This window comes from Geotrypetes seraphini, chromosome 1 (genome assembly GCF_902459505.1).
Source record: "Geotrypetes seraphini chromosome 1, aGeoSer1.1, whole genome shotgun sequence".
Lineage (NCBI taxonomy): Eukaryota > Metazoa > Chordata > Amphibia > Gymnophiona > Dermophiidae > Geotrypetes > Geotrypetes seraphini.
Window position 1 is genome coordinate 500561678 of NC_047084.1, and position 23325 is coordinate 500585002.

A 23325-nucleotide genomic window follows, 5' to 3' on the forward strand; every position below is an offset into this window, starting at 1 on the left:
ACATACAACATGGAGGGCTATGCACGTAAACGCCCACAGTCTGGGAAACAAGATCCTGGAATTAGAAACAGAAATGAGGAATGCCGACCTGGATGTGGTGGCGATATTTGAGACCTGGCTCACGGACTCCCACGGGTGGGACATGGTCATACCGGGTTACAACTTGCTTCGCCGGGACAGAGAGGGCAAAATGGGAGGAGGTGTAGCATTATATATTAAAGATGACATTAAGGTCACCAGAATCACAGATGTCCACTACACTGGGGAATCCCTTTGGGTAAATTTGGCCAGAGGGAAGGACAAATGCCTGTATCTTGGCGTAATATACAGACCCCCAAGACAACAGGATGACCTAGATATGGAATTAATCGGAGATATAGAGAATATCACCTTGCGTGGGGACACAGTATTGTTAGGTGACTTCAACATGCCTGATGTGGATTGGGACACGCTTTCCTCTGCTTCCAGCAGCAGCAGGAGGCTATTAAACTCTAAGAAGGGAGCAAGACTCAGGCAACTGGTGTTGGAACCAACAAGGGATCAGGCAATACTGGACCTGATACTTACCAATGGAGAAAGTGTCACAGAGGTCTCGGTGGGCGACACATTGGCCTCCAGTGACCACAACATGGTATGGTTCAATCTCAGGAAAGGTTTCACTAAATCTACCACACTGACCAAGGTCCTCAAATTCAAGGACACAAACTTCAAAGAAATGGGAGACTTCGTTCACCAGGCACTACAAAGCCAAGCAGAAACCGATAACGTGGAAGAAATGTGGTCGACTTTGAAAGCCACCATACAAGAAGCAACAAACCGCTATGTTAAATCAGTAAGTAAACGGCGAAGGAACAATAAGCCACAGTGGTTCTCTGCAGAGATTTTGGACCTCATCAAGGAGAAGAAAAAAGCATTCATCTCTTACAAACAATCAGGGAAACAGGACTCTAGGGAAGTCTATCTGGCCAAGTCAAAAGCCGTCAAAACAGCAGTTAGGGAGGCCAAATTCTGCATGGAGGAGTCTCTAGCGAAGAACATCCAGAAAGGAGATAAATCCTTCTTCAGGTATATCCGTGACAGAAATAAGAACTCAGGCGGGATAGTTCGTCTTAGGAAACCAGACGGAGACTATGTAGAAGCGGACTCGGAAAAAGCCCAACTGTTAAATGAATACTTCTGCTCAGTCTTCACCCGCGAGGCGCCAGGACTCGGCCCTCAGCTACAGACAAGGGTTGACGCAGAAGACCCGTTTAGTAATTTCGAGTTTACACCCAGCGGTGTCTACTGCGAGCTGTCAAAGCTTAAGGTTAACAAGGCAATGGGGCCTGACAACCTACACCCCAGGGTGCTCAGGGAGTTGTGTGATGTCTTGGCGGAACCGCTATCCGCGCTCTTCAATCTCTCCCTTAGTACGGGTAATGTCCCGTTGGACTGGAAGACGGCTAACGTCATTCCACTCCACAGAAAGGCCCCAAGATGGAGACAGCAAACTACAGACCGGTGAGTCTCACATCAATAGTGTGCAAATTAATGGAAACTCTAATCAAATGCCAATTGGATACAATCCTGAACGAGGAGAATCTACGGGATCCCCGTCAACATGGATTTACTAAGGGGAGATCCTGCCAGTCCAACCTGATCAGCTTCTTTGACTGGGTGACGAGGAAGCTGGATATTGGGGAGTCCCTGGACATCTTATACCTGGACTTCAGTAAAGCATTCGATAGCGTACCACACCGCAGGTTGCTGAGCAAGATGAGTTCTATAGGATTGGGCGACACATTGACAAAATGGGTTGGGAACTGGCTTGGAGGTAGGCTTCAGAGCAGCGTGCCTGATTTTAAGGCCAAATGGGATTGACACGTGGGATCTATTCACAAGGTAAAGATCTGTCAGTAGCAGTTGAGGAAAAAACTGACTGGAAGAGGGAAGGGGCTGTGTGTGTGTACATGCCCAGTAAGCTTTTAAAAGCTTACCTAGCTAGGGGAGAGCGCCGGCAAGTGTGTCTGCATGTCCCGTTTGTCTACGGAGAACACCTGTTACAAAGTAACTGTGCTTTATTTTTAGACAAGCAGGCAGCATAAGGAGAAAAGGAAAAAACACACTGGTAAGGAGAGAAAGTCATTACTATGGGTTATCAAATGTAAATGAAAAGAAATAGTGGCAGACTGGGTGAAAGCCACATGATAAAAATGTGCCCATTAAGGGTCTGAAAGAGCATTGGTATGTCATGAAGAAAGAAAAAAAAGTCAGTGCAAGGATAGTAAAAGTAGTACTTCTCAAGATATGCTGGAAAAATGGAAACCAATGAAGATGTTTTGTAATTTTAGAAATGGCACACGGGGACCCCCGTAGGTAAAGAAAACAAAGAGGGATATGCAAATTTATATGCAGAAACTGACCTCATCTGTTACTCAAAAGAAGCGGAGAGGAGTGAGCTCAGTAACTTGAGAATCAAGTGAGAGAGAGATAGGACCGTTTCCTAATTAAAGAGAGGTATAGCAAGAAAAAATGTGTACTACTGGAAATGAACTGCAGAATGATCAATGGGCAGTTCCAGTCTCCTCTCCTCTCATTTTATTTTATTTTTTTTAACATGGGAATAGAAAAAAAAAAAAACTAGAGAGTAAAGGCAAAGCCTTTTGGATGTGAAATCAGGTGTCTAATGCATCTATTAGAAGTGACTTGCAACTTTAATTTGGTTGCTTGCTATCAAATGATTAGAATTTACTTCGGAGTCAAGAAAAATCAAATGAAGGTGATGAAAGACCATAGAGTTAATGCCGAGGATAATAGAAATGTAAAGAGGCATGTGCCTGTGAGTTAGAGGTGCTTCATGGGGTTTTATGTAGAAGCAAGAAAGGTTACAAGGCTACAAAAAAGGTTGTGGCCCCGAAGTAATCGAGAGAAATAGAGTAATCGTGCAACCAGAAGGGAAAAAATATATATATTGTTGCACAGAAATATGTGGTTCAGAGAAACACTGAAAATAAAAAAATAGAAGGGCTGGCGAGCGAACGCAAAATTCATTAGGCCAGAAGAAAAGAATCAGACTCAGTGCGAGGTATTAGGTTTGCACTGCAGCAATACAAGCCAGAGAAACAATGCAAAGCACACAGTGCTGGACTTAGCATGTGCAAGTGGGAACATGTGATGGAACCAAGTGGAAGAAACCATACATTTGTGTGCAAATAAAATGAATAGTATCATGTAGAATAAAAAGCAGAGAGTAGGTTTTGAACCCTTATAAAGGGAGTGCATAGCAACTACTGCCCAGAGAGTAGGTTGCAAAAAGTAAAAGAAATAAATGGAAAGCAATTTGCTAGAAGAAGAGGTCACAGCAACCCACAAAACCAGTATCGCAGAATGCGGACGGTAAGAGTGTGAGAGAACAGATAAGAGTCTGACTGTAAATCTCTTAGATGTCAACGTACCATAACCACCACCAGGCTATTTTGATTTGTAAGTGAAGAGTTTATATTACTAAGCACAGTTACTTACCGTAACAGTTGTTATCCAGGGTCAGCAGGCAGCTATTTTCACATATGGGTGACATCATTCACAGAGCCCGGATGCGGACAAACTCACAAGCAGACTTGATTGTAGAAAAGTAAAAGTTTCGAGTCTGCTGCACCACGCATGCGCGAGTGCCTTCCCGCCCAGCACCGGGCAAGTCTCCTCAGTTCAGATAGCTAGCAGAGAAGCCAACCAGGGGAGGTGGGTGGGTGTGAGAATAGCTGCCTGCAGTCCCTGGATAACACCTGTTACGATAAGTAACTGTGCTTTATCCCAGGACAAGCAGGCTGCCTATTCTCACATATGGGTGACCTCCAAGCTAACCAGAATGGGATGGTGGGAGTATTGTCAACTTAGGAGAATAAATTTTGTAATACTCTCTAGACAAAATGGCCATCCCGTCTGGAGAAAACATCCAGACAATAATAAGAGGTGAAAGTATGAACCGAGGACCAGGTGGCAGCTTTGCAAATGTCCTCAATAGGAGTGGATCTGAGGAAAGCTACTGAAGCCGCCATTGCTCTGACTTTCTAGGCTGTGACTCAATTCTGCAGATGCAGTCCAGCCTGGGAATAGCAGAAAGAGATACAAGCAGCCATCCAATTGGAGATGGTACGCTTAGAAATCGGATGTCCCAACTTGTTTGAATCGAAGGAGACAAAAAGTTGAGGAGCAGATCTGTGTGGCCAAAGCACACTTACAGTCCAGAGTATGAAGAGATGATTCTCCAGGATGAGAATGAGGTCTTAGAAAAAACACTGGAAGTACAATAGATTGGATGAGATGAAATTCTGAAACCACTTTAGATATGAATTTAGGATGAGTACGGAGGACCACCTTGTCATGATGGAAAACTGTGAAAGGTGGATCAGCAACTAATGCTTGCAGTTCACTGACTCTTCGAGTAGACATGAGGGCAATGAGAAAACACCACTTTTCAAGTGAGATATTTCAGATGAGCCGTAGACATTGGTTCAAATGGAAGCTTCATCAACTGAGCAAGAACAACATTGAGATCCCAAACCATAGGAGCGGTTTGAGAGGAGGGTTGACAATGAAAAGTCCTTTCATAAATTTGGAAAATAAAAATTGCACTGAGATGGACTCGGATAGATGTAGACTTGAGGCCAGAGGTTGATAAGTGCAAAAGATAATCTAGGTCAGAAGATAAGGAGGCAGTTTGAGGCTCCTTGTCATGAGCAGTGCACCACGTAGAAAATCTAGTCCATTTTTGGTGGTAGCATTGTCTACTAGCTTGCTTTCTAGAAGCATCTAAAATGTCTCTTACAGGTTGAGAAAACTGAAAAGGAGTTATGTTGAGAGGTACCAAACTTTCAGGTGTAAAAACTGCAGGTTGGGATGGAGTAGTGATCCTTGACTCTGTGTAAGTAGAGATGGAAAAACTGGTAGAAGGTATGGCTTCTTGCTGCTGAGTTGAAGTAAAAGGGAGTACCAAGGTTGTCTCGGCCACCGCTGCAAAGAGATCTATCTGAGGAGTTCCCCACAGAGAAAAAAATGTGATGAAGAGGCAAGGAATAGAGTGTCTATTCGTGAGGTTGCAGAAGACGACTCAATTTGTCTGCCAGACAGTTTTTCTCCTCTTGGATGTAGACAGCTTTCAGGAAGGTGTTGTGGAGGATTGCCCAGTCCCAAACCTTCAGAGCTTCTTGACAAAGGGAGAGAGACCCCGTTCCTCCCTGTTTGTTGACGTAGTACATGGTGACTTGGTTGTCCGTTTGAATGAGGACTACCTGGTCGTGCAGAAGATGTTGAAAAGCTTTGAGAGCATTGAAGATCGCTCTGAGTTACAACAGATTGATACGACACTGACGATCCATGTGGGACCAATGACCTTGAGTCTGGAGACCGTCGAGATGAGCCCCCCAAGTGTAGGTCAAGGAATCTGTCATGAGGACCTTCTGATGAGGGGGTGTTTGAAACAGTAAACCTCTGGAGAGATTGGAAGATGGCATCCACTAGCGGAGAGACTGTCTCAATGAAGGAGTGACTGCAATGTGTCGAGAGAGTGGTTCGCAAGCCTGCGTCCACTAAGATGCCAGGGTCCACTGAGGAATTCTGAGGTGAAGCCTGGCAAAAGGAGTCACGTGAACTGTCGAGGCTCTGTGACCTAGTAGTACCATCATGTGTCTCACTGAGAGTGAAGAGCAAGAAGACACTTTGTGACAAAGCTGAAGAACAGCATCCAGACGTTGTTGAGAAAGGAATGTTCCGAGTTGGATGGTGTCCAGAACAGCTCTGATGAACTGTAGATTCTGAGAGGGCTGAAGTTGGGATTTGGGAAAGTTGATTTCGAATCCCATGCTTTGTAGGAACCATGTAGTCCTTTGGATCGCTACAATAACCCCCTGATATGTTGAATCTTTGATGAGCCAGTCGTCTAGGTAGGGAAACACCCGAAGACCATGGTTCCTTAGAGCTGCTGCTACCACCACTAGGCACTTGGTGAACACCCTGGGAGATGATGCCAGGCCAAAGGGTAGCACTCTGTATTGATAATGCAGATTCCCCACCCGAAATCTGAGGTACTGACAGGAGGCCGGATGAATGGGAATGTGAGTGTAAGCCTCCTTGAGATCTAGAGAAGATAACCAATCATTCTGATCTAGAAATGGATAGAGGTTTGACAGGGACAGCATGCAAAACTTTTCTTTGACTAAAAATTTGTTGAGCGCCCTGAGATCCAAAATGGGTCGCAGATCGCCTGTCTTCTTCGGAACTAGGAAGTAACGGGAGTAAAACCCCTCTGCTCTGCTGTTCCAGAGGAACTTCTTTGATGGCATGGAGACAAAGCAGAGCTTGAGCTTCCTGAAGAAGAAGGGCGGTCTGGGATGGATTGGAAGGATACTCTCTTGGAAGAAGCTCTGGTGGAATCTGAGTAAAATGAAGAGAGTATCCTTCTTTGATTATCGACAGCACCCAGAGGACGGATGTAATAGTCTCCCATCGATCGTAAAAATGATGGAGACGATCTCCTATGGGGGGAAGGGAGGACAGAGGCAGAACGATGGAGGTCATGCTCTGTTTGAGATAGTCAAAAAGGCTGCGCAGCCTTAGGTGCAGCAGAAGGCTGAGATTTCTGTTGCTTCTGTTTCTTGGGGGCTGCTAGAGTATAAGCAGCCACCCTAGGAGGATAACGCCTCTGGAAAGATGGAAGAGGTCTAGAAGGTTTTGCAGGAGCTGGCTTAGGCTTATGTCTGACAATTGAAGCAAAAGATTTTTCATGCTAGACAACTTCTTAGTGGCAGCTTCTATGGATTCATCAAAGAGGTCATTGCCCTCACAAGGAATATTAGGCCAGGTGATTCTGAAGATTAGGGTCCATATCAATGGTGTGAAGCCAGGCCAGGCGGCGCATCGCTACTGAGAAACAGTGACCTTGGAAGAAAGTTCAAAAACATCGTAAGATGACTGGAGAAGATGTAACCGGAGTTGCGCCAAGGTAGCAACGAGCTCCAGAAAATCCACGTCTATGTCGATCCAAGTTCTTCATAAAATTTGGAAGATGGTCAATCAAAAACTTCAAATAAGTTGTGAAGATGAAACTGTAATTGAGGACTCTAGAGGCCATCATGGAATTCTGGTAAAGGCGACGGCCAATCTTGTCCATGGTCTTGCCCTCTCTTCCAGGAGGTACTGTGGCATAGACTCTGGAAGGATGGGTTCTCTTCAAGGAAGATTCCACAAGGGATTGGTGAATAGCTGCGAAGTCGAAGCCCGCAGGCGAGCGACCTGCCCTGCCAGCAACGAAGAAAAAATAAGTCTCTTTAAAAAAAAAAGAAAAAGAAAAGAAAGAAATTAACACAGCGATTCGCGAAATAACTAACACAAGCCGCGGTGAAGAGATGGCACGAAGCAATGAAGTTTAGCGAAGAGCGTCAAAGATAGAATGCTCGGCTCACGGAAAACTGAGAACTGAACTGAGGAGATTTGGCCTGTGTTGGGCGGGAATGCACTCGTGCATGCGCGGTGCAGCAGACTCGAAACATCTACATTTCTACAAGCAAGTCTGCTTGCGAGGCTGTCCGCATCCGGGCTTCGTGGATGACATCACCCATATGTGAGAACAGGCTGCCTGCTTGCCCTGGGATAACTATTATTTCTATAGTGCTACCAGACTTGTGCAGCGCTGTACAGTCACAAGAGTAAGAAAACAGTTCCTGCTCGAAAGAGCTTACAATCTAAACAACCAAGACAGACAAACAGGATGTCATGGATACAGTTAAGGGGAACGGTTCATCAGCTGGCTGGGTTGGAGGGCAGAGGAGTAGGGTTAAGGATTGAAGGCTATATTAAAAAAGTGGGTGCTTTTAAGCAAGGGAAGGGGTTTGACGGACAAACTCGGGTAATTTATTCCAGGCATAGGGGGCAGCTAGTTGAAAAGAACGAAGTCTGGAATTGGGAGTGGAAAAGCGACTTATCTGAGGAACGGAGTTCTCTGGTAGCTGTATAATGAGAGAGAAGCAAGGAGAGATATCAAGGGGCAGCACTAGGAGCTTGAACTGTATGCGATAGCAGATAGGGAGCTAATGATATGACTTAAGGATAGGGGCGACATGAGCGTAGTGAGGTTGGTAGAAGATGAGTCGTGCAGAGTTTTGCATTGTAACATAGTAACATAGTAGATGACGGCAGATAAAGACACGAATGGTCCATCCAGTCTGCCCAACCTGATTCAATTTAAATTTTTTTTTTTTCTTTCTTCTTAGCTATTTCTAGGCAAGAATTCAAAGCTTTACCTAGTACTGTGCTTGGGTTCCAACTGCCGAAATCTCTGTTAAGATACCAGTTAGATACCAGTTAGAAGTAGATTGCAGTAATCTAAGCGTGAGGTTACGAAAGCGGGTACAAGGGTCCGGGTAGTGTGCTCAGAGAGGAAGGGGTGAATTTTGGTGATATTGAAGATATAGAAGCAACAGCTTAGCAGTTTGTTCGATGTGTGTAGAAAATGAGAGATCGGAATCAAAGACCACTCCAAGGTTGCGAACAGAGGAGACTGGAACAATGACAGTATTATTTACTGAGATGGAGAAAGGAGGAGCAGAGGGTTTAGGAGGAAAGAGGAGCAGCTTCTGGCTGTAGCCAGGAGGGAAGTTCTGTTGTTTTCTGTGAGTCACAGAGAAGAATAGGTAGTCAGGAATGAACTGACATTAATAGATAAACATAACTCCTTAGTAGGTTAAGAATTTGCAACTCATAATAGAACTAAAGGGGGAGTTGAACCAGGAGCAGTCTAAAGTGCACTGCATATGATCACTGAGCGAGTGTTCAAACGTGCTCTTTTGTCTCTTGGAGACTGTTCTCCTTTAGCACCTGGAATTCCCAGGTGATCTTTCATCGAAGGACTGCTGAACTTCTGAGATCAGACGTGAATGGGTGCACTCAGGGTGGATATGGCCTTAGGCTTCGGTTTTTGGGTTTTTTTTTTTTTTTAAAGAGTAATAAAGAAAATACAATGTTAAGTAACTGGCTCAGGATCAGAAGGAGCCATACTAGGAGCCGAACCCAAAGCCCCAGAGCGGTGAGGCAGCATGCCGAAGGCCCAAAGCACTATGCCACTGAATGCATGGCTCCATAGCGGTAGAACAGGTAGAAAACAGGAACCTATACAGAGGAATAGAAAGACTTGAAACAACGGCACATCCCATTATAAGTATTGAACAATACGAAATGTAGAAAAAGGGAAGCTGAAGAGATCCCAATTGGATTTTGAAAGATACGAGTGGAAGCTTGTTCACAGTCTAGCATATTAGCCAGTAGGGAACTCTTCCAAGTTTAGAATGGGTGAGGAAAAGTTTAAGAACAGGTCTAAAATTTTAAAGGTGGACCCAAGTGAATGCAGAGAAAGCCAAAGGGAAAAAAAAATCCTAAATAGGATGTGTAGTGGCCTCCTCCTCCTCCTCCCCTACAGCTACTCCCAAACTTCCAAGTTCTTTAGAAGAAAGAAGTAGAGGGAAATGAAGAGTAATGTTGACAGAGTCCTTTTGATATCAGCAAATGGGCAGTAGAGTAAAATATTGCCAAAGAAATATTGTGGATATCTCCAATAGTACTGTATTAGCATAGATAGTAAAGTGGGAGAAATTCTGTGTTGAACCTGGTGATCTTGTTCAGGGAACATGTTCAGTGAACTGTCTGATATGGTAGTCTCCATCTTCAAGGTCTCAGCGGAGAATGTGGAAGAAAGACAGTCAAGGAAAAAAAAAAGAGAAGATCTACTTTAAAGGCTCTACACCAGTGGTCTCAAACTCGCGGCCCGGGGGCCACATGCGGCTCGCCAGGTAATATTTTGAGGCCCTCTGTATGTTTATCATAATCACAAAAGTAAAATAAAACAGTTTCTTGATCAGATGTCTCTTTAGCTATAAATTATAATATTATTATTAAGATTTAGCCAAAAGAAAATATTTCTAAACTATAAAGAGTTTTACCTCATACAAAATTGTCATTTCTTTAATAAGACATTAACTATTTTTTCTGAGGCCCTCCAAGTACCTACAAATCCAAAATGTGGCCCTGCAAAGTGTTTGAGTTTGAGACCACTGCTCTACACCAATAGTGGATATCTTCTGGAAAATTGTGGGAGGTTATCCATATTAGCAGGCTCTATACCCAGACTGGATCCCTCCACCAGAGTCCTGGTAATATAAGAAGTAGAGTTGTTGAAATGGGTGGGACACAGTAGACGATCCATCCTATCTGGTCTCTATGCAGTACAGCCCTGTTTACTGCATTGTTATACTGGACAAGGAAGGGGATCCCACTTTACAGGCTCTACAACCATGGTGGATCCCTCAAGTAGTTTTCAATGATGCTTTTAATACAAGTATGCGCAGTGGAAAACAATATGGAGAGGCAATGATCTAGTGCAGTGGTATGATTAGTAGCCACAGCTGGAAGTCAGGAAACTCTCAAGCGAATCATGCTGGGAGCAATAGTAACAGAAAGAGGTGTCTCCCAGTTCTTAAAAAAATGCATCATTTGACAGGCAGAGCTTTTGTACCTTCTGCCTGATATAGCTAGGAAAAACAAGAAAGAGATGGAGTTGAAAGGATTCCATATGATTCTGGAGCAGATAATATAAGTTCATACTCAGCATCGGTAGTGTGAAGACAGGTCAGGTCAAAAGAAACATCTGGTACTTCAGGAGATTCTGAATTGAGAATGTTGTGAAGAAATGTTGATGATGATAGAACCAGACCGATGTTGGCAAGGGGAAGGAAAATCAGTATTATCATCATGCTTACTTGCATGAAATCTCGATGGTCATTGATGCTTCAATGAAAAAACTAGAGTTGGTACCTTCAGGCCTTTAAGTTCTATGTTAAGCGTGGGCCAGTACTGAGAGATTCGATGTTAGCATTGGTGCAGCATGCAACTTGAAAATGTCACCAATATCCTCCTGGAGAACTCCTGCAATTGATCTCAAAAGTAGTGCTCCAGTACTGTTGGCTTATCCATCGGTACCAATGATGTTGTGGAGGGAACCCAATGCATCACAATGTCACCAGATCTTCTACTTTTTCTTTTCAGTACTGACATTGAACAAAGTAAAGAGATGCACAGGTATCATAGGACCTATAGCAGGGTGTTGAAGCATAACGAGCCAGCAGTGTTAATATTCAAGTTCAGTGTGCCTTACCTTGCCCTGCACCCTGTTCCCCTCCCTTGCTGCTCTGCCAGGCTCTACATCCAGCCCCCTCCCTCCCTTTCTTCTCTGCCAGTGTCTGCACCTAGCGCCCCTCCCTCACTGCCAGGTTCTGTACCCTTTCTCTCCTTGCTCCCGATGCCTTGCAGGCCTCCACCGAGCCTGCCGCGAGACCTGATGGTCCAGCAGTGGCCAGAACAGGAGGAATCCCTCCTGCCTCCTATCCCAACCAATTTTAATCATTTTTATCTCCCTCTCACCTCCCCCACGTAACTTAAGTATCCCTGGTAGTCCAGTGATAAATCGCAGTGAATCGTAAGTTCTCGCAGCCAATTAGCCAGCAGCTCTGCACGGGCAGGAGCGAAGGAAGGTTGCTCCTGCTGAAATTCACTACTGGACCACCAGGGATACTTAAGGTATGTGGGGAAGGTGGGAGGGAGATAAAAATAATTAGAATTGGCTGAGGCAGGAGGCAGGAAGGGATTCTTCCTGTCCCGGCCACCACTGGACCACCAGGTCTCATGGCAGGCTCGGCAGAGGCCTACAAACAGGTTTGGAAGGGGAGTGGGTCAGCACTGACCCAAATATAAAGAGACCCCCATTTTTGGCCACCAAATCTCAATTTATATTCGAGTATTTACGGTAAAATAACAATACAACATGAAGAAAATGAAGTGTCAAGGCAACTCGAGGGAACAAAGTTCAAATACGTCATCTTCACTCCGCAGAAAACAAAAAACAGAAGACTTCGCGAGCCAGCGTCAGGTGGAAAGGCACACGTGCAGGCAGTCTCGAAGCTTTGCTATAGCTTAAAGCGACAATACACTTTACCACTGTCCATACTGGGCTCCGTGGATGATGTCACCCCCACATGTGATAATATGCTGCCTGCTTGGCCAAAGATATGAGGGTTTCCTATTCTGGGCTGTTAAAAAACAAAAAAAAAAAAAAACCCCATACAACTTACAGCTGCAGTGGAATAAGGAATAAAGCTGCAGTGGAATAAGGAATAAAGAAGACCAGGGCAATTTAGATACATTTTGGCACCTGGGAGCCTGTGGGGACACACCATCAACCGGCAAGAGGAGTGGTGGATTTGAACCACACCCCTCAGACAAAATCCCGTGGGACCAAGCTAGAGTCTCACCTAGTGGCATGAAGGAGCGGGGCTGGGGAGATAAGCTCTATGCTCAACCAGGTATGGGCAGTGACTGACTTGGGAGTGGCCATTAGACTCAACCAAACTGTATGGCCGCAGCCAGCAGGGCAGAGAGCTAGGCCAGGGACAGGTGCATCACAGTAGACCCACAACCTGCTGGAAGGTAGAGAAAAAAAAACCATTGGATTGTTCCAGGGAGCACCATAGCTTATAAAATGTCGTCACTGATAGAATTCAGTTTTCTCTACTTCTAGCTGCTGGTAGAAGGGAATAACAACCCATTTGTTCAGAACAGTGGAGCTGTCATGCAATAACAACGATTCAGTATCTTACCCAAACCAAATAGGCTGCTGTTCGTTGATGCCGGTGTGGTAGTGCTACTGGACTGTGCTGATGTGCTGGCAGTACCACCAGGGCTTGCTGACTGCTGAGCTGGAGGATTCTGGGATCTATGTTGCCAAAAATAGAATAGATTACAAGATAAAACTTTAAAACACCTTTTAGAAGTGTCTGAACAAGAACACCGTTTTAAAAGCCTTTGCTAAAAAAGGGAAGCCTGCTCATATAGTGCTCTGACGAGTGGTATAACAAATATTAACTAACTTGAAAGCAGAATTCTAAGAATGGTTAAAAAAAAAAAGAATCACTAACCACACACACAAAAGATTTTAAAACCTCATGGGAAAGGAAATTATATGCCTATTAGAATGGTAGTTCTCAAGCACTTCCAATATATGACAGCCTTGTATTCAGAAAATTAAGTTACCTTCAGTAGGACGAATATTCTTACTAACAGAATGATCTAATCGCATACTGTCCCGTGTGGGAATGATACTCACCATCTGTTCCAGAAGCATTTGAAAACTCCCCCCCCCTCCAATGCATATGCATGCAGTAACACAGCGAGAGAGATTAGCATCTGGGGCGGTGGCGCCTGGTGTTGCTATGTCGTATGCCCCCTACTCTTCCCTGCCGCTTGAGTGCTCTCCGCCCCCTCATACCAATTGAAATGTTCACAGGCACGACCATCTTCCACCTGCTGCTCACACCAGCCTTGGCGCCCTTCTGACATCACATCCTGGTCCCACAACCAAAAAGTGACGTCAGAAAGGAGCTGAGGCTGGTGAAAGCAACAAGTGGAAGATGCTGCTCGCAACAGCGAATGTTTAAAGAGGTACATGGGGGGGTTGGAAAGGGGAGGCGAGAGCATAGGTGCCGGCACCCCTTATGATGATGGTGCCTAGAAGAGGTGCCAGAACCCCCCCCCCATGAAGATGGAGCCTGGGGGCAGTCTGCCTCCCCATTTTCCTATGCCACTGTGTGCACGTACCACAGTACCAGTTCAGAATAATGTAGTGGATGGGGCAATAATATTCATTCTGCTGTCCTTAGAGAATATCCGCTACAGGTTAAGTAACTGTTTTCTCCGAGGACAAGCAGGATATAATCTTATTACTGGGATTCCCTAGTTAAGAGGCTTGGACTAAAAAGGGGGATTCCATTTGAAACATACAAGAGCCATGGCCCATAACATACATTAAGTATAAAAGCTCCCCCCACTCCCAATCCTCTTCCAAAAAGAATCTGGAACTATGAATAGAGAGATTATATTCTTGCCTTGATAATATCTTTTCCAGTAGATAGGTGTGTCATTCTGGACAAGTGGGTAATTTCCCCATTGTTGCAAACCCTGCAGAAGGAATCCACTTTCGATTTTTTTCTGTAACCCTTTTACTTCACTGAGAGCTCTACTGCCACCTACAATTAACTCCTCCGAGAGCAGGTGAATAAGGCAAAATGGGGAAACTTCCCAAGGAAATAACAGTTCCACTCTAACAAATAAGAAATGAGCAGGAGGAGAATAACCAAATCCAACAGAAGCATCAAAGGAGCTGCAGATATCGAAAATAGAATATATACAATTCTTCATGGCCCAAAGTGCTGACTGACCTTCAAGATACATACTTTGAGAAGAACAAACAGAATGAGACAGTTGGCAGGCACAGAAAGAACAGGGCAGGGGTCCAGAATGACACATCTATCTACCGGAAAAGCTATTATCAAGGTAATGAACATAATCTCTTTTCCCAGTGCAATAGGTGCGTCATTCTGGACAAAAGCAGTCCCAAAAATCTAGGGTGATCTGACTGCATCGACCCGTAACACTGAGGCACCAAAGGCAGTCATCTCTTGCCACAATGTCTACCCTATACAACTTTGCAAATGTGTATAGAGTGGACCAAATTGCAACTCTATGAATCTTGCCGGAGAGACTGCCCTAGCCTCTAACCATGACTTCTGGTCGAATGCGCCTTAACGGAAATAGAAGACTGTTTCCCACAGATAATGTAAGATGACAAAATGGCCTTATGGATTCATCTGAAAATTATGGCCTTAGAACCGGGCATGCCTCGCTTAGTCAAACGAGTCTGCACAAACAGATAATCAGAGAGTCTAAACTCGTTGGTGACTTCTAGATATTGGAGAAGCACTCTTCTCTGTATCCAACTTCTTCAAAATGCAGTTCTGTTTTTTAGAACCTGAAGACAGGCAAGCAGACTCCTTGATCGATATGAAATGCTGAAACCACCTTCGGCAGAAAGGAAGGAACAGTGGGTAGGGAGACCCCAGTCACCGAGAATTTAAGGAAAGGCTCTCTACAAGAGCGAGCCTGGAATTCAGAGACTCGTCATTGAGGTCATAGCTACCAGAAAGACCACCTTTGGTGTCAAATCCAGTAGAGACACCTCTTCCAGCAGCTCGAACACAGCTTTGATGAGACCTCGCAGAACTACGTTAAAGTTCCATAAAGGGAATGGTGGTTTGATCGGTGGTCTGATTCAGAGAGCACCCTTCAAAAATCTGGCGATGTCTGGATGAGATACCAGCGAAGGTCTGCGGTCCCAAGACCTGAAATAAGAGAGCCCTGCGACTTAGACCCGAAGGGAAGCCACAGTGAGTCCCTTAAGGCTGGCTTGGTGAAAAGCAAGCACTACTGAAACCGGAGCTGAAAACAACTCCACACACTCTTGGGTGCGCCAATGCTGAAAAGTCTTCCACGCTTTAGCACAGGTGGACACTGGAGTCAACTTCTTAGACTTGAGAAAAGTGGAAATGACTACCTCCAAATATCCATTTTGCTCTAGCGCTTCGAATTGAACAGCCATACTGTAAGAGCACAACGATCCGGATCCATAAGGACAGGTTTACTGGGTCAGACAAATGGCCCATCAAGCCCAGTAGCCAGTATACAGTAGTCAGGAGCCCTGTGAAAATCTCTGCGATGAGGCACTTACATATGGTCGGGATCACTGTGAGCCACGAGAATTAGAATGACCAAAACCTTTGGAGGGTCTGGGTCTGCTATCAGGCTTCGGGCAACGGTCCATCACAGAATCTATGAGGTCGTCCAGATCTTTGACAAACATTAACTGCCCCTCAAAAGGTAGACTAGTCAAAGTATCCTTGGAGTGGAATCACCAGCCCACTGTCTGATCCAGAGCATTCCGCGGGCAGAGATGGAGTACGCTGACACCTTTGCCAAAACTCGCATGAGGTCATACAATGCATCAGCCATATAATCTGTCCCAGCCAAAAGAAGTTGAAGAGGGGGATCTACCACCTCACTCTCCAGTGTGCGCAGTCGAGAGAGACAGGTGCATGCCACATTGTCAAAGCAAAGCATGCGTCAAAGTTTCCTGAGAACCAACATCCACACAACAGTCCTGAATATCCTTTAACATTACACCCCCCTCACTGGGGAGAGAGGTGCACTTAGTCACCTGCACCAACCAAAGAATCCACCCTGAGCTGACCCAAAAGCTGCTGACACTACTGTGCCAGGGAATACAAGCATGACATAGCTCTAACAATTTTCAGAGGACCTTCTGGAGAGTCGAACTGCTCTGAGACCAGAACGCTCATATTAGGATGCCAGGGAAAGGTAGCAGACTGTGAGTGCATACCACAAAGCCAGGAGGAAGAAGTGGACGGAGCTGGCTGAGTGACTAAGTTCAATTCCTGCAAAGACTCAGAAATAAGGTCCAACAGAGCCACAAACTTAAATAAGCGTAGGACAGTAGGATCATCCCCCAGGATCCAAAACTCCAGAAGAATCTGCAGTTCCAGCACATAGCCCCTGATCTTTTGCTCTGGGAAGCGCTGTACCTGCAAACAAGGGATCAGTAAGTGAAACAACTGTATCAGGGTCCCCCAGAACAAGGTCAGATAGCGAAAACCAGCAGCAAGCAGGCTGTGGTGAGGACATGCCCAAAGGCACACCACCACTAAGAGACACCGCAGAGGCAGATTGGAACTGCTCAGGGGGAGAACACTTGATCTGAAATTCAGACCACAAAAAGTTCATAAAGTTGGAAAAAGTGTCCAGCTTCTGGGGCATAGAGTCACCCTTAGATGACTTAAATTTGCATTTCTTAGGCTGCGGAGGGTCTGAGCCCCAAAAACAATGAAGGCCACCCCTTTGGGCTAGCTGAGCATTGGGTCACCTGCTTCAGCAGGGGAGATGCTATGCTTGACAATTCTGCTCTAAAAATCTTTTCACAATCCTGGCAAGAATCCACATAAGGAGAGTCCACATAAGGAGAGTCCAATGCCTAGAAACCAGTGGGTTTCTAGGCATTGAGGAAGCAGGGAGCTTTAGAAAAAAAGATTGCTAAAAATCCAAGATGGTTGCTGTAAAAAAATTTGCACCAAAATTGTGAAATTTTTCACACTTCCCCAAAACGGCGATTTTAGCATTTTTCAGGAGGGGGAACACAGGAGAACATTAAGAAACTCAAAACCCCGCTTTTCCAACCTCCCCCAATTCCCCTCACAGGCCTGCAGAAGATCTGTGCTGCAGGCTGCCTCAGCTCTCTCACAGTAGCTGAAATTCACTGCCACAACGCTGGGAATGCTTCTGCAAGCTGATCTTCTGGCTGCCAGTCAGACTCCTACATCTGACTATACCTTCACCCTTGTGGACCAACGGATGTGGACGGGCAGAGGCATGAAGATGCAGCCAACACCATGCGAGACACCTCCAAGTCTCCTAAGGGCACCCAACAGCCTGTGCTCTACTCCTACTTAACAGTAGGTAAGACCACATCAGGGACAGCACTAAGCTCCAGAAAAAACTAAGCAGGCTGGCTAACAGGTACCCAGTGGAATCAGCCTGTCAGCTACAGACTGAAGTGTGTGAATTCTCAAACAGGCAGAGCTTTGAAACATTCCAAGCACCAAAATTCTCCCCAAAAAGGAGAAAATTACACAGAATAAAAATAATAAAATGGAAAGAGCAAAACAAACACTCCTGCATACACGTTCAAAAGGAAAGTAGGTGGCATTTGAGAACCCAGTGAAGTATAGCAGAGGCAGAATGAAAAATCCAAAGTGGATTCCTTCTGCAGCTGCATGCGGCTATGGGGAAATAACCCATCTATCTAGAATGTCTCATCTATTGCACTGGAAATATGTTTACTGTTGAAACTATCTATTGATTACGTCCAGCTTATTCTTGCTATATACTGATTTTGGTGAATTTTTTTCAAAAGTGGTGGTAAACAAATCCTAACAACTAAATAAAACCTATTAGAAGACAACAAAAAGATTCCTTAAAACCTACCTGGACTGGGTTTTGATGACGAGGTGAACAGTGAGTCCATCATGTATTCCATGCTGACTCAAGGTATCTTGATCTTTCAAAATTTTGCCAGCAAATATGAGTACAAGTTGGTCAGTGTGAGATTTGAAGCGCTTGGAGATTTCTTCTTTAAACTAAAATAAAGAGAAAGGAAACAAGTATTTTAAATAATCAATTTACTTTGGGGAGGGGGGTGTTGTTTCACCCTGATTCATTCTACATTTTTTTGAGATCTTTAAATCAGTTGCTTTTCAGCAAAACCCAAAGACACTGGGATCCAAAAAGACACTAGGATCCAAAGAGACACTGGGATCCAAAAAAATATTTGTCACAGTTTAAAAAGATATTTCTCACAAGGAAGTGACACAGATGCTCCATTAACATCTCAGCTCCACAAAATGAACAAACCCACAGGGAGCTATTCACTTGTACACTTACACCATGCACCCCTTCCAAAGCTAGAGATTTGCTCCCAGTCACAATTGTACAGTTCATTATGTAACTTATCTTGAACTACTATTACCAAAAAGATATAAGCTAAATACAATATAGTTTATTTAGGTATAATTGTTATTTTCTTTTTCTCTTGGCAAAAAATTAGAACCTAGATGAAACAAGCCATGGATGGTGCCAGGAAATGAACTTCGGATTCCTGAACCATGGAGAGGCATTGCAAGGACTTCAGGGACCACAAGGACTCCATCTGACCAGCAGGGGTAAGCACATCTTTGGACATCGACTAGCCCGCCTGCTTCATAGCACTTTAAACTAGGAAAGTCGGGGGAGGGTACCCACTCAGATACAAGTGCAGTAAGGAACGATCCTGACGAGGTGAGTCGAAACTCCGATTCTAAGTCCAAAGTAAGTGCCCCCACTGCAAACAATTCTCTAGGAGTCACACTACCCCAGGTGGGAAACTCCCCACAGGGACTTAGCAATCACGGGGTATGGAGGGCTATGTATGTTAATGCACACAGTTTAGGCAATAAGATTCTAGAATTAGAGACTGAAATAATGAATGCCGACCTTGACGTGGTGGCAATATCCGAAACTTGGTTCACAGACTCTCATGGGTGGGGATATGGCTATACTGGGATACAACTTATTTCGTCAGGACAAAGAGGCAAAGTCAGGGCGAGGGGTGGCACTATACATTAAAGAAGACATCAAAACTACCAGAATCACAGATGTCAAGTACACCGGGGAATCCCTCTGGGTGAACCTGGCCAGAGGCAGGGAAAAATGCCTGTATCTTGGTGTAGTATATAGACCTCCAAGACAACTGGAAGACAAAGACTCCGAATTAATTGAAGACATAGAGAATATCACTCTACGGGGAGACGCTGTTCTGCTAGGGGATTTCAACATGCCTGACGCAGATTGGAACTCATACTCAGCAACAACCAGCAGCAGCAGGAGACTGTTAACATCCATAAAGGGAGCACGACTCAAACAAATGGTATTGGAACCCACTAGGGCCCAGGCGATCCTGAACCTGGTACTCACCAATGGGGATAGCGTCCAGCCTCCAGCGACCACAACATGGTGTGGTTCTACCTCAGGAAAGGTTTCCCTAGATCAAACACGAAAACAAAAGAACTCAACTTCCGAGGCACTGACTTCGAACGCATTGGAGATTTCGTCCACCGGACACTGCAGAACCAAGCTACGACCGATGATGTGGAAGCTATGTGGTCATCCCTGAAATCTACCATACATGAAGGGACAAGCCTCTACATTAAATCAGTACACAAACGGCAGAGAGACAACAAACCCCAATGGTACTCCGCAGAAATCTTGCACCTCGTCAAGGAGAAGAAAAAAGCATTTATTTCCTACAAACGAACGGAGACTAGGAAAGCTAAACTAGAACATAGGGCGAGGTCTGCAGCGGTCAAAACGGCAGTCAGGGTGGCCAAACTTCAAGTGTAAGAGACTCTGGCAAAGAACATGAAGAAAGGGGACAAATCCTTCTTCAGGTATATTAGTGATAGGAAAAAGAAAAAAAAACACAGATGGGATAGTATGCCTTAGAAAACCAGATGGGAACTGCACAGAATCAGATTCCGATAAAGCAGAACTACTGAATGAATACTTCTGCTCGGTTTTCACCTGCGAGGCATCGGGGCACGGTCCGCAGTTGCAGACAAGGCCCAGCGTGTTTTTATATATGTCAGTGTATAATAAATTATCTCCAAAACATCTGTATCCACAGTTTTTAGTTTTCATCGGGGTATAGAGAGGGCCCATTTAAAAGTAAAGGTTCTAGACTTTTAAAAAATTAACTTTGTTTGGATGGAAGATTAATTACATCAAGGAATTGTTCTCTGGATGGGAATGTCTGGAAGGAGTAGAAATGCTGTGGGCAAAACTGAAAGGAGCTATTGTAAGGATGACAAATCTTTTTGTGAGACAAGTAAGTAAGAGGAAAAGAAAGCCACTTTGGTTCTCAAAAGTAGTAGTTGAGAAGGTAAGAAATTAGAGGTTAGCTTTCATAAACTATAAAAGATCTCAGAAAGAGGAAGCCAGGCAAAAATATCTGGAAAAATTAAGAGGCTGGTCGAGAAGTCAGGAAAGCAAAGATACAAATGGAATAAAAAAAATAGCTGACAAATAGATATATCAATGATAGGAAGAAGTACAAAACTGGCATTGTGAGACTCAAAAGTGAAGGGCAGGAATATGTAGAATCTGATAAAGAAAAGGATGAATTGCTTAACATCAGAGGAGGGGCGGGATCGTGTCAGAGAGAATGTGCTACCGAGGTGGACAGCGGCCTGCGAGGTTCGCTATAGCCAGCCAGCGATCCTCAGCAGGCTGCTTTGAAGAGGAGACTAGGTGAAGGCAGATGAAAGTGAAGAGCAGCAGCGGTTCGTGCTGGCGGGCCAGAGGAGACCAGGAAGCCGGGATGGAGGGAGGGTAGGAATGGCGGGCCAAATCTGAAGGTGAGACCGGGAAGAAGAAGGGGGGAAAACATACAGGCCTTTGGGACAGGGGTAGGCCCTGGTGTAGAAGTACCCAGCAGGAGAGAAAAAGGGGTCCAGATGTGCATATGCCGGACTGAGTGGAAGGTGGGGTGGGGAAGAAATAAAACAGAGGAGTGGGAGAAAGGGAAGGAACAAACAGAGAGAGAAGTTGGACACAAGGGATGGTGTGGAGGGGGGGGGGAAGAGATACTGGATAGGAGGATAGTTGGGAAGAGAAACGAGAGAAGATGGACTCTGGGGTGGTGGGGAAGGAGGGAGAGATGCTGGATGAAAGGGTAGTTGAGAAAAGGACAGATGGTGGATCTGGGGATGATGGGGTCCATTGCTGCAGCTGCGGATATGGACACAAAAAAAAGGAAAGATGCCAGACCTCCGGGGGAGGGAAGGGAAATTGAAGGGGAGGACAGAGATGGAAGATGGATAGTTAGCATGGAGAAAGAAGAAAACGACAAATGGGCAGGAGACCCTGGCAAGCAAGTTACCAGAAGACAACCAGAGCCTGGGACCAACAAAAGGTAGAAAAAATAATTTTATTTTCTGTTTTGTGATTACAATATTAATTTTGTTTACACCACAGAGCTGCTGTGGGGTTGGAGATGTTGTACCTAAGAATAAGCCTTAGTCACTTAGAGGTCCTTTTATTAAGGTGCATATTTAGCATGTGCTAAATCGGTTAGCGTACCTTAATTAAAGGACCCCTAATTATCTTAATTAAAAATTTGGCCTTTTTTTCAGATTTCAGCCCCTTATGTGATTGAGTTTGACACCCCTGTTCTAGACCAAGGCAAACGGTTAATTTGTGGCAGACAAAGAGCCAGATTCTCAAAACATACTGTGCATTTAACGATGGACGTTAGTCTTAGCCTGTGCATTTAACGATGGACGCTAGTCTTAGCCAGTTTAGTGTCCAAGTATTTTATCAGCCAATTCTCAGAACGGCTTACTGTGCTCTTTTCTGTACTCCCTAACAGCCTCTGACTGTACTATGCAAATGTAGTACAACGAGGTCATTAGTATTAAAATGGTAGTATGAGGTCATTAATATTAAAATAAGCACTCCAGGCGATTCTCTAACCTCATTGCACTACATTTGCATGCAAAAGATTTTCCAGCAGGATTTGAGTTGGTTATTTTATTTGATATACCGCCATTTTTAACAAAAGTCAAATCAAAGTGGTATATAATTAATAAAAACAATGGGCAATCAGTCAGGAAAGTAAGGGTTGACAGCTCAGACCCCCACCACAAAAAAATCCCCAATTAACCCCCCCACCAAGTGACAGCAGGAGGGATGCTTACTGCCTCCTGCCAGCAACCCCCATACTTTAAAGAAAAGAATGGCAGGAGGGATGCATACTCCCCTCCTGCCAGCAACCCACCAGGGTCCCCTGCTCCCCCAACCTCCCATACCTAAAAGTAGAAAGATGGCAGGAGGATGTCTACTGTCTCCTGCCAGCAGGCTTGCCTCTTCAAAATGGCGGGCCTTCCCGGTACATCCTGGGATGCATTAGGAGGGGCCTAAGGACCTGATTAGCTCTGGTGCCAGGGGAGGGGCCTTAGGCACCTGGGTCAATTAGAACCTTAGACCCCTCTCAGTACATCTCAGGATGCACTGGGAAGGTGAAGGCCCACCTTTTTGAAGATGTATGAGGGTTGTCGGGTGACCCAGTGACCTTCCAGCAAGAGGGAGTAGGCATTCTTCCTGTCAATCTTGCTACAGGGTTTGTGTGTGGGGGGGACAGGCAAGAAGGGAGTTTTTGTTCTGCTGCTCTCTGCCGGTCAATCAGCTGAGCCGGCAGGACTCAGGGAGAACTGCAGATCAGTTGATCAAGCCAGGGAGAGCAGCCTTGATATGAGGGAGGAGCTGAACCTACCAATTACTCTTCTGAGCAAATGCCAGACATGGTTGCTCCCCACCTTTACTGGCGATTCTCCACACAAATAGCATGTAAATAATTTGCATGCTATTATGCTGAGAATCACCAATAAAATCACTCCTACCACATCGACTTACCGGATTTTACAAGCAAGTTTTGAGAATCTGGCCTACAGATAGGAAATCCTATGGTAAAATTAAGACTACATAAGGCACAAACATTAAGTTGATATGAGAACTGACATACAATACAAATGATCAGTAATATGATTTAGCCTATTCACCAATATAGCTCAGCAGATGAGCCAGTAACTAACCTCAGGAGTAAACCCATTTCAAATTGGACATAATTCTACTGCAATGGCAGAAATGATACTCAGAAACCACTGTTATTTTCCATCACAGAACAGACAGAAAGCAAACTTGTTTTTAAAACTTACTGAGAAAAAAATCCCCACCACTCTCCCCAATTTCTCAATT

At 44.9% G+C, this 23325-nt stretch overlaps 1 protein-coding gene across 2 annotated transcripts in view; it reads right to left on the bottom strand.

Annotated features, from left to right (window-relative positions):
* Window positions 1-23325, bottom strand: part of UBQLN1 (ubiquilin 1) — a 126441-nt gene that overhangs the window by 96809 nt on the left and 6307 nt on the right. For both annotated transcript variants that reach the window (XM_033927563.1, XM_033927554.1), the window contains exons 2-3: window positions 17965-18116; window positions 12675-12790 (exon numbers count right to left, since the gene is read on the bottom strand). In XM_033927563.1, coding sequence (XP_033783454.1) covers window positions 12675-12790; window positions 17965-18116 — 268 coding nt within the window. The remainder of the gene's footprint in view (window positions 1-12674; window positions 12791-17964; window positions 18117-23325) is intronic.